General features: G+C 37.0%; 1 protein-coding gene across 2 annotated transcripts in view; it reads left to right on the top strand.

Moving 5' to 3' along the window:
* CEP95 (centrosomal protein 95) overlaps positions 1-12331 on the top strand; it is a 43282-nt gene that overhangs the window by 8292 nt on the left and 22659 nt on the right. For both annotated transcript variants that reach the window (XM_032209655.1, XM_032209654.1), the window contains exons 4-7: positions 858-968; positions 3547-3655; positions 4977-5092; positions 5893-6012. In XM_032209655.1, the coding sequence (XP_032065546.1) occupies positions 858-968; positions 3547-3655; positions 4977-5092; positions 5893-6012 (456 nt within the window). The remainder of the gene's footprint in view (positions 1-857; positions 969-3546; positions 3656-4976; positions 5093-5892; positions 6013-12331) is intronic.

A 12331-nucleotide genomic window follows, 5' to 3' on the forward strand; every position in this document is an offset into this window, starting at 1 on the left:
GTCCCTTGTTCTAATGGGATTTAAACTTTGTAGGATGCACTTTGAAAGCATTAGGCTCTTAATATATGTATTGCAGGTTGCTGGAAGGAGCCACCAGCTGAATCTTTTCCTGATTGACTTGCCTCCATGCAAGCCATCTTCCTAACAGAAAAATCTCAGTTGTAACAAACTGGTTTTCCTTAAGATGATTTTAGCCAAGTAGCAAAACAATCCCCATCAAAACTGTGAAATGCAGGTCAGAAACAATGACTGTATTCTTTTCGTGGCAAAGCACATGGACGTAGAGGGAAGAATAAAAGAATATGTTACGAGTTTTTAAAACTCATAGTATCCCTAAACGTATCATGGATTAGATGTTGTCCCAGATGTTCTAATGTTTTTCACTGAGCTAATTCAACAAGTCGCTCTGGTTTTAATTATTCCCCCCCCCCCCCATTCATGGTGATGCCTCAGTTGTGCTGGTATTACAACTTTTTTTTGTTGGGGTTACTGGGGTTTTTTTTTGGACAATGCAGATTCAAGACAACTATTGTATATTGTAACTCTGGGAATTATATGATGAGTTTTTCTTTCAGCATTGCCTTTCTTGGAGGAAGGCCAGGCAGGGAAAGTTGTCTGGAATGAAAGAAACTGATTTTGCATGGTGTCCTTTTGCTGAGAAGCTTTTCTTCATTAGAATAAGCATTCCCAACAGAATAAAATCTAATACATGTGCAGTTACTATTTTGAGTTGGATATTCACTTATCAGGAGTGCTCATTGAAGCAGAACCTGAGAATTTTGCTCTTAGCCCAGTTCAGTTGCATCCTCCCAACCTTTTACTTCTGTTCTAAGATAATACTGTGTGTTTTTATGAAGGAGAAAATATTGTGAAAGGAGATACGGAGTCTATTAGGAATCTCTTGGAAATATTTGATGGCTTACTTGAATATCTTACGGAAGAAAGTGAAACTGCTTCTCAACAGGATGGTGAGAGAAATAGCTTATTAAACCATAAATTATCTTTTTTGAGAAATAACATCTTTTTATTAGTATTTATACGTCTACTTCAAGAAATGGGGATGTAATTATTTTTTTAAAAACATCATTACTGAATGTTAAGTGTTTACTGGTTCACTGATTGTGGTAGCCTTTGCTATAAAGTAATTATGTTGTATTGTTTGGATGTAAATGTATGCACCTTGCTATAGTGATACTAGCAAGGACTGAAATTACGTTTTTGCTCAAATTATAGATGAAACATTTAATTTAAAAGTGTCTCATGCAATTATCTCAAATTGCCTTTTGCTGAAAAGGAAATGTTACATTAATTAGTGGGAGTGTGGTGCGTTTCTTTCTCATCTCAGTAAAAGCAATTTGTGATATTTACTGACAGTGTGTTCCTATATGAAATTCTGATTGCTACACATGAAGTGCCTTCATTGGGTAGGTTTACAAATTATGTAAAGCCTTAATGTGGTTTGTTTAATTTTATAAGATCCAAGTTGATTTTGATTTGTAACGAGGTGAAGCAAGTTTTTAGAGTCTTAATAGACTTTAAAAATGGAATATTGGCTTCTGAAACCTGCAGATGGTACAGAAATTACCCAGCAACATTGTAGGAGATGGCAAAGCTGATATACAGATAGTCCTCAATTTATGACCACAATTGGGACTAGAATTTCCATTGCTAAGCAAGGTAGTTAAGTGAAACATGTGGTCATTAGGCAAATCCATCTTCCTCTGTTGTCTTTGCTGAAAAGGTCACAAATGGCAATCCCATGACCCGGAATGCTGTTACTGCTGTATGTACATACCAGTTTTCAAACTCCTGGATGGTACAATGTTGCAATGGTTACATGTACAAGGACCATTTTAAGTCATTTTTTTCAGTGCCATTGTAGCTTCAAATGGTTGCTAAATGAATGGTTGTAAGATGAGGATTACCTCTATTGGGCTCTTATTTCTTCAGGGTTTTTTTTAATAGGGGAGACTGTTTTTACAATCCCCCAAAAGGTTAAAAAAACCTTTTTTTACTGGGCTTTCAGAGGAAAAAATTATCAATTTTCAACTTTTTTGACAAATTTCAGCAAGGCATTCTAGGATGGCTGTGGTTTATGATTTTGCTCAACACATGAGTACAGCAGCAACAAACTTAATTGTAATATATTAATCCAGTTATAGAATGTAGAGCCATTCTTATGGATAGATTGTAAATTGTAACGTCCTCTTCATGGATATTTTGTGGTTAAATATCTTTCTATGAAAGTAAGTAAAATAGACCTGTAATTAGAATCCAAAGGGGGAAACCTGTTGTATCTTGGTTAAGGATTGAGCATAGTCTCTTTATATGTATTTCCTGGACACACGAATTTATCTGTGTCGCTTTTGCTTCCTTTTTGGATTTGCCAAATATACATTCACAATTCTAGTAGGTGCAAAACAGCCCTGAACACTATTCTCAACCAAAGTTAAGTGTGGGAGGTTATGCTGCTTATTATTCATCTTTTTTTTTTCATTGCTTACCCTTTTGTTTGAATTATTGGAAAGGAATTGTTGATAAAAGAACTGTTTGGAACAAAATTAGCATATGATGGAATATTTGTTACAGGTAGTCCTCAACTTACAACAATTTGTTTATTGACCATTCAAAGTTACAATGCTGCTAGAAAAAGTGATTTACAATCAGTTCTCACACAACTATCATAGCATCCCCACAGTCACCTGGTCAAACTTTGGATGCTTGGCAACCAGTTTGTATTTACGATGGCTGCAGCATCCCAGGGTCATACGATCACCATTTGTAACCTTCCCAGTTGGTTTCCAGCAAGAAAAGTCAATGGAGGAAGTCAGATTCACTTAATGACTGCATGATACTTAACAACTGTAGTGGTTCTCTTAACAACTGTGGCAGAAATGGTTGTAAAATCGGGCATGACTCACTTGAACGAACACCTAGCTTAACAATGGAAATTCTCATCCCCATCCCGGTTGTATGTCGGGGACCTCCTGTACTTTGCTGTAACCATCAGTGGATTGGCCTACTATGGTAGTAAATAAGTATTTAAAGAAATATTCTGTTTGGATTTATTTATTTATTTAGCATATGGCTTCTGTTTGGATGTAGTCATTTTAAAGTGATAATGTGGTTTGCATTTTCAAAACTGCCGAAGCCACATTGCAAGTACTACAGTTCGGAAGTAAACCATAAGAAAGGAAATGAAAAGGTTTGACTACAACTACCGTATAGATGCCCAAGTTAATGCAACATGTCTCATAAATACATACCGGCTGCCAAGCAACCAGATTTTGATCACGTGACCATGGAGATGCTGCAACTGTTGTGAGGACCGGTTGTTAGTCACTTTTTCCAGTGCCATTGTAACTTTGAATGGTCACTACATGAGTGGTTGAGGACTATCTGTATTTTTTTTTGTTATTTTGTTTTATTGGCCAATAGATTCTAAAAAGTGCCAGGACAGATGTATACATAGGAGGGGAGAATGTTAATTAATTTTTCAAAAATTTTTTTTTATCTATTGCTTTTAATAGTATTGTTTATAAACAGGTGGTCTTAAGCAGATGGCAGAAACAGAGGTGCAGCACACTGATTCAAAGATGCCAGAAGATGGCTTTGACATCCCAGTTCCCTCCCTAGAGCAACCCTCAGCTGAAGGGTAAGACAGGTCCATAGTTGTCTGCTGCTTTACTAGCTCACAAAGAGCTCATTAGTAGCCATAGCACTTAGACTTATATACTGCTTTACGGTGCTTTATAGCCCTCTCTCTAAGCAATTTTCAGAGTCAGCCTATTGCCCCCAACAATCTGGCTCCTCATTTTACCCACCTCGGAAGGATGGAAGGCTGAGTCAACCTTGAGCCTGGTGGGATTTGAACTGCCAAATTGCAGTCAGACAGCTTTCAGCAGAAGTAGCCTGCAGTACTGCACTCTAACCACTGCACCACCGAGTAGTTGGTTTCAGTAGTTGTTAGGTAGCATTAATAAGGAATAATGCAACTGTTCAGGCTCTTTTCAGATATTTCACCTTTGGCATGTACAGTTGGCTGCACCTTTAAAATATTTTATATGTGGACAGAGGTTGCCATAACTATTCCTGACACATTCTGTATGAATTAGCATGAATTGCAGGAAAAATGTATTCTTTCTCTTCCAAGTTGCTTGAGAAAATTACTATAGAGCAACACTTGCTGTCTTCTTATCACTGCATCTGCAGTTAGATTTAACTTGTTATACATATTTGGCGGACACATTGGAAAGACTCAAGGTAGCTTAATTAACAAATTATAGGTAGTCTTCGGTTAACAATGGTAATAGGGGCCAGAATTACTGTCGCTAAGCAATGCCTTTGTAAAGCATGATGTCACACGACATTGCTTAATTATTTCAACCCTGGCAGTCATTGTTAACTGATGGTCTTCTTAACTGAATCTGAGCATTAGGTGAGGACCCACCAGCTCAAGCCATTCATAGCTTGGTCCCTTCCCAGCTCGGAGCCTTTGTAAGGTAAGGGGCTGCCTACTTTGAACCAGCCCCCCATCTTCCTCCCTCCCTCTTTGCCCTGTTGGCTGCCTAACTACCTGCTCCTGTCAGCTGCCCCTACATCCAGCCCTGCCTGCCACCATATCACATGCTACTCCTGCACCATTCAGGACCTTTCACGCCATTACTTTTCACACTGGTGCAGCCAAGGTTTCTCTGGCATCTCCTACATCCATGCCCAGCCCAGGACCTTCTCTCATGAAAAAAGCCGGGCACAGGAAAGAAGGCACCAGTTGCCCCTCACAAAATAAGTGCTCAGCTAGAAAATCGAAGTTAACCTTTTTCTCACTGTGTTTCTGTCATGGTTCTAATATATTGGCAACATCCCTTCCCCCTTAATTTCTGTAGGACTGAAGGCATTGATTGATGCTTCTTATGTATTCTACCACCTTGTGGCCAAATCATAAAAATCACCTTACTGTATTGTGTTCTGTTTAGATCTTCTCAGTCATCAGAGCTGCTTGATCCGTCTTTGGAGGCTGGTGGTTCAGAATCTACAAGTGAGCTGATCAAGCTTGGTGACACAGCTTATTTGTTTTCGCTGAGAAATGAAGGTGAGCAGGCTCTGGAAAAAACAACAACAGCCAAATGCGACTGATGAAATGGTTATTGTACAAGGAGCACTTTGAAAGTCTCAATTGTGGGCTGTTGTCATCCTTCCTGCAAAAAAACTCTATATGTTTCATTAAAAAAAAAAAAGCTTTACCAGTGAGTATAGGTCAGTTCACTCATCTATACAACCTGTGCAGATTTCACCCCTAACTGAGGGGTCATTCTTTGTGCACTGCAAAATAAATGGTTTTTTTGAGAATTTTAATAGACCGGTTTTCTTTTAAGAATGTAGGATAATATTAGAGCGGCCTAATGGTGAAGATGCTCAACTCCCACTCAGAAGGTGGAGAGTTCAATCCTAGGTAGTGGCAGACGTTTCTCTTCTAGGGCACAAAGAAAAAATATCTGCTGTGAACTCCACATAGGCATCAGGAAGGACACACAGCCAGTAAACACTCAGCTCCATCCAGTCACTCCAACTCTATCCCAAATAGGGACTAGAGGGTTGTAAAAAGCGAGGGTTATTTTTGATGTAGTGTAATACGGTTCCAGGTTTTGAGTAGATTTTTTCCTCCACCTGCAGCTATTTCTAGAAAATTAGGTGCAGATGATTTCTCAACCTGTCCTTTATTTCCTGGGCAAAATATATATAAAAATCCCCTCCAGTTGGAAGTTATGGAAAAACTTTATTGATGCCCTGAAAGAAGATACTTCATTGTATCTTGTGCCTCTAAATCTACTTCCTAACATTCACAAAATTACTAGATTAAATATTCATATTCTGCTAATGAATGTTTTTCAGTGTTACCATCAGGAAAAGAAGTCCCCAAAAAGGCTGCAGGATCTGAAGTACCTGCAACTTTTAGAGAACCATTTCGTCTGTCCTCCAGTGGAAAAAATACTGTTATTTCAGAAAGACCAGGTGAGCATCTAAGATAATGATGTTGATGTTCAACGGTCTTATCCTGGGGATGGTTATATTTCGGTGGGGAATATAGCAGTTATCGAAGAAGACCTTCCATGGGCTTAATCAGGTGGATTTAGACTGGCATGATCTAGTAAGTAAGAACACAAAATGTGCATCCTTAACCATCTTCGTTCCCACCATTGTCTCGTAGACTCCCTTTCCTGACTTTTCCTAAGCTGCTGCTTCCAAATGCAGTCTGGAATCCTTCCCAGACTGCTCATGAATCTACACAAGAAAACTTCCTCTACACAGGGAAGAATTTAGTTGGTTCTGTCTATTCTCTAAAAACCAAAATATGCGGTGTTTTTTCTTCGGCAGACAATATTGAAAGAGAATCTTAATGTTGAAGCTCAATGGAAAACATGGTAGTTTTTTAAATTACCAAACCACCAATAAAATAATACTTCGAAAGCAGTATATTTGAAACCAAATTAAAAATGAAACTAAAAATTTAAAAAAGTCTGTCCACTTTTGAAGAGCACAGCATACCACACATGATATCCTTTATGGCTGTAGCCATCCCAAAAGGTACCCCTTACAGAAGGGGGAAGTGTGACTTAATGCTAGTGTGGCATATTTTTACATTTCAATTACTACATTGAAAATCTTAACAGTACTTCCGGGTGGTGATGTCCGGGATGAGTGTGGGGAAGAAATCAGGGCTCTGACTTATTATCTCAATCTACATGTTTGGAAGGACCCCTGCGGGAGTACGCTGATCTTGGAGAGAGATGCGGGGGAATAGGGAAACCCTAGGAATAACAAGGCGAAGGGCGACCACCCGCTACGACGTGGGGATACCCTTTTAATCCAGCATGCAAGCATCTGCCTTGTTTCAATGGCGGACTTGAAGTCTCGACATACTATCTAAAAGGGGAAGGAAGAATTTAATGAACCTGTTGTGTCATCGAGTGGATTAGTGGATTGGCTTGCGAGTGGAAACAGCGGTGAGTGTTGGCAGAAAAGGAAGATCGCAGAGAAGAACGGGCAAAGCAGTGAGTCTCTAGAGATCGGGTGAGAGCCCTATAACCGAGCGGCCACCCATAGGAATGAGAGCGGCAGATTTTTAGAGGCAAAGACCGGCCCAAAAGAACTAATTGGCGTAAATGAGCGATCGGAGAGGAGACAACAAGGAAGAGACGAACTGACTCTTAAGACATATAGACTCAAGTGGTGGAAAAGAAACCGAGAGAGAAGGAGGACTTGGGGAACGGTGGTGTGCTTGCGGGCGGCGGCTGACAGATAGCAGTTAGGAAAAAGAAGAGGACAATGAAATGGAAGGGGAAGGCTGATGCAACAGCTGTACTGAAATTATCTAGAACTATTTAGAACAGAAGAGCGTGGACAATTTTGCAAAGACTGAAAAGAAAAGTAATTCAACCCAGAACTTTTTTAAAAAAGTAAAAGAAAAGGTGTTGAACGAATCGACTGCATCAATAGTTTAGTGAAATAAGTTACAATTATATATAATATTTATATATAATATTTATACCTATAAACAAGTACTCAAATCTATATATTTATAAACAAGTGAGTGGAAAGCTTGTGGATATCCTTATATATATGTCTATGGTTATAAATATCTTTGAATTAATTGCAGTAATTACACTAAGGATATAATGAAATAATTGCATTCTTAAGATATAGCACTGTTGGTAAAAATGGGTACTGAGTACTGAGGCTTCCTCTCTCTATCCTTCTCTCTCTGCTTTTTCCTTATTATTATTACCGGTTATTATTGAATAATTTAGAGAGATATATAGACATTATTTAAGTTGCTTATACTGCTTTAGGACTACTGTTTGTGGATTATTATAGATAGAACAAGCTAAGTTAAGGAGTTATTTAAAAAAACTTAACAGCAAAGCATATATTATATTATCAGTAATATCTAATGTAACAGTGTATAGCCTATTAGTAGCAAATTTAGGATTGTGATTAAAAGGGGGGGAGAATATTGATAGGGAAAAAAAGAAGTTGAAATAAAAATAACAGTCAAGTTATTGGATACTAATTTGGGACAACATATATAATATACTAAAAGATAAAATTTTAAAAGAGATGGTGAGTATCACAACATCACTGAAAGACGGGAAAAAGACAACTGTAAATCCAGCAAGAAAGGTATTGACTGCTTCTCCAGCATCCCAAAGGTCAACAATGGAAAAAACAGATTCCGGATCGAATATCGAAAATGTGCAGGCAGCATTGTTAAGCATCCAAGAAACTATGACCAAGCTTCAAGAGGCAGTAGCTAAAAACCACAGTGAATTGAAAACGGATATGAATGAAATGAAATGAAAATAGAGATGAGTGAAATGAAAAATGAAGTTAAAAATGACATACAGAAATTAGATGATAAAATGGGAATAAGACAACAAACCCTGGAAAAAATGAACAATCAATAAAAGCGGTAGAAAAAAGAACAGAACAAACAAAGAAACTAGACTTAGTTGAACAGCAGATGAAAACGTCAACCGAAAACTAAGAAGACTCCCTCATCCACCTGGAAATGGATCATGCAGCATTTTATCTCCGATTCCAGAATGTAACAGACAAAAGAGGAAGATTTACAAATGATAATGTTGGAATTAATAGCAGAGATATTACAAAGAGACAAGCATGAGATCCTAAATGAATTGGCCGATATATACAGGGTAAGCACTAATTATGGCAGAAGATACTGATTGCCTGGAGAAGTACACATTAGATTCACGAGGAAAAAAGAGAGAGATATAATTTATAGAATAACAAGAGACGAGTCGATAGTGTAAAAAGAGAAAGAGATACAAACCCTGAAACAAATTGCGCGAAGTGAGGGAGCAACAGAGAGACTATCGATTTCTGGTGACACAACTGATTATTTAGGTAGTTTGTACCTGAAGGGGTGCTGGTAACTTGGCAGGAGAAAAGGATGAAAGTTGACAATCTGGAGAAGGCACAAGATTTATATGAGCAACTAGCAGGCCCGGAAGAGGAACAGAGCAGTAAGGAGGAGTTGGAATATAGAAGCCAGGAAGAACAACAACAGAGAACAATGGAAGGAGAACAAGGAAAAAGTAGTAGGGAGGAGAAAGAGCAATGGAGAGAGGAGGAGGACCAAAAACAAGGAGCCGAAAAAGAAACTAGAGTCAATAAAAAATAAAGACAGGCAGAGAATTAGGAGGATGGAAGAAGAAATTCAATTATTGTCAATAAATATTAATGGTTTAAATTCCCCAACAAAAAGAAAGTATATCTGGGCAAAATTAACAAAACAAAAGCCAGATATAATATGCTTACAGGAAACACACATTAAAAAACAAGATATAAAATACCTGGAATGTCCTAAATTAGGAAAATTATATACAGCATCAGCAGAAGAAAAGAGAAAAGGGATAGCGATATGTTAAAGATGGGATAAAGACAAATTTAATTTAATTTATGTAGATCCAAAGGGAAGAATATTAAAGGTAGAGATAGGGATAAACCAAAAATCAGTACTACTGGTAGCAATATAAGAGCCAAGGTGGCGCAGTGGTTAAATGCAGCACTGCAGGCTGACTGCTAGATCAGCAGTTCAGCGGTTCAAATCTCACCAGCTCAGGGTTGACTCAGCCTTCCATCCTTCCGAGGTGGGTAAAATGAGGACTCGGATTGTTGTTGGGGGCAATATGCTGACTCTGTAAACCGCTTAGAGAGGGCTGAAAGCCCTATGAAGCGGTATATAAGTCTACTGTTATTGCTATTATTATTGCTATAATATATGCCCCAAAAGAAAATCAGAAGGACTTTTAGAAAAAACTACATGAAAAAATTAGAGAAATTGGATTGAGGAATATTTGTATGATAGGAGATTATAATGCCATAGTGGACAGTAAAAAATATTACGTAAATGACAAAAAAACTAAAAATAAAAAATATTAACAACTTGCTTTGAGATGATGGAGGAGCTAAATTTAATAGATATTTGGAGAAAAATGGAACCAGAAAAAAAACAATTTACCTTTTACTCCAATCCACATCAATCCTGGTCACGGATTGATATGGCATGGATGAATGGGGAAATAGGGGCAGAAATACATACAATTGAAATATTACCAAATACGTGGGCAGATCACAACCCCATTAAAATAATTTGGGAAGGAAAAAAAGTAGACGAAGATGGATATTAAATTTGCAAATATTAAAAGAAAAAGAATTTATTCAAAATGTAGAAACGAATTGGAGTTATTCCTTAAGGAAAACACAAAAGAACAGACATTTATACAAAATCTATGGGACACCATGAAAGCTTATTCTCATGGAATTATTATAGTGTATTCAGCAAAAAGAAACAAAGAGAAATGGGCACAACAGAAGATAGAGGAGGAAATTAAAAAATTAGAAATAGAATTACAACATAAACCACAGAATGACAAAATTAGAAAGGATTGGATGTTAGCAAAACATAAATTAAATATATCAGACCAGGAAGAAACGGTAAAGGGCCTAAAACTAACAAAACAAAATTTCTTTGACAAGCAAATAAACGGTGGACGTGGTTGTCATACAGATTGAGAAAAGAGAGAGAGAAAAGATTATTATAGCAACTTCAAGAGGAAACTGGTGAATTACAACATACAATGGAAGGGAAGAAAAGGATTGCATACAAGTACTTTGAGAATCTGTATAAAGGGGAACAAGCAGATGAAAAACAAAAGAATATCTGAACGGAGAAGAAACACCGTCAATAACAAGACATGAAAGAAATGTCAAAAAAAATAACAAAACTAGAATTGAAACAGTCGATCCAAAAACAGAAAAATAATAAAACGCCAGGCCCAGATGGATTTCCAGCAGAATGGTATAAAATAATAGATGATTTGAATGAATTGATAGAACCCTTGATGTTGGAGATGTATAATGAGGCACGGATGAAAGCAAAAATACCGGATTCATGGAGGGAAGCACATATTTAAAGAAGGTGCTAATAAAAAAAAGATTCAAAACTATAGCCCAATCTCATTGTTAAAAGCCGACTATAAAATATTCACAACAATAATAGCGGAGAGATTGAAAAAACTATTAAATGACTATATACATCCAGACCAAAATGGATTTATCCCAACAAGACAAATTAGGAATAATACCAGATTAGTAGCAAATATCTTAGAGTACTACGAGGCGCATCCAGAGAAACAAGTGGCACTTGTTTTTCTGGATGCACAGAAGGCATTTGACAATTTAAATTGGGAATTCATGATGCAACAAATTAAGAATATGAAATTAGGGGACCAATTTGAAAGATTAATAGAAACGATATTCTCTACCCAAAGGGCAAATATATTATTAAATAGGGAAAGTACAGAGACCTTTAAAATAATGAAAGGCGTAAGGCAGGGTTGCCCACTATCACCTCTACTATTTATCCTGACGCTTGAAAGTCTGCTAATAAGAATTAGACAAAATTCAGAGATAAGAGGAACTAAAATTAAAAGAGAAGAGTATAAAATTCCGGCCTTTGCGGATGATTTGGTATTCATTATAGAAGATCCGCTAGAAACAGGAAATAGTTTAATGCGACAATTAGAAAAATATGGAGATGTACCCGGGTTAAAGATTATAGAGAAAAGTCTAAAATGATAACTAAAAATTTGAAGGAAGAACAAAATAAAGAATTAGAAAGAATAATAGGACTGCAAGTGACAAAGAAAGTTAAATATCTTGGAATATGGCTAACTGCAAAGTGCTCAACTATAAAAGAAAATAATTATACAAAATTAGTGCAACAAATAAAAATAGATCTAGAATTATGGAGGAAACTACAATTATCACTAGTAGGGAAAATAGCAGCGATAAAAATGAATGTATTACCGAGACTATTAATACTTATTTCAAACAATCCCCATAAAATTAGAAAAAAACTTTTTTATTGAATTGAACAAGATTATATTAAAATGTATATGGCAAGGGAAGAAAGCCAGGATAAAGTTGAAAGCTCTGCAGGATGACAGAAACAGAGGTGGTATGGGACTCCCTGACTGGGAGCTTTATTACAAGGCAGCAGCATTAACATGGATTAGGGATTGGATAAATTTTTTAAAAAAAAGGAATACTAACATTAGATGGCCACAATTTGCAAACGGGATGGCACTTTTTCCTATAGGAAGAGGGTAAAAAGAAATAAAAGTGTCTACTTTCATAGGCACTATATTAGAGATGCACTGATACAGGTCGGGAATAAAATTAGAGAAAAATACTACATGAAAATACCGACATGGCTTTCCACTATGGAAACCATGACACATCCCAA

The sequence above is a fragment of the Thamnophis elegans genome, chromosome 2 (assembly GCF_009769535.1).
Source record: "Thamnophis elegans isolate rThaEle1 chromosome 2, rThaEle1.pri, whole genome shotgun sequence".
Taxonomy (NCBI): Eukaryota; Metazoa; Chordata; class Lepidosauria; order Squamata; family Colubridae; genus Thamnophis; species Thamnophis elegans.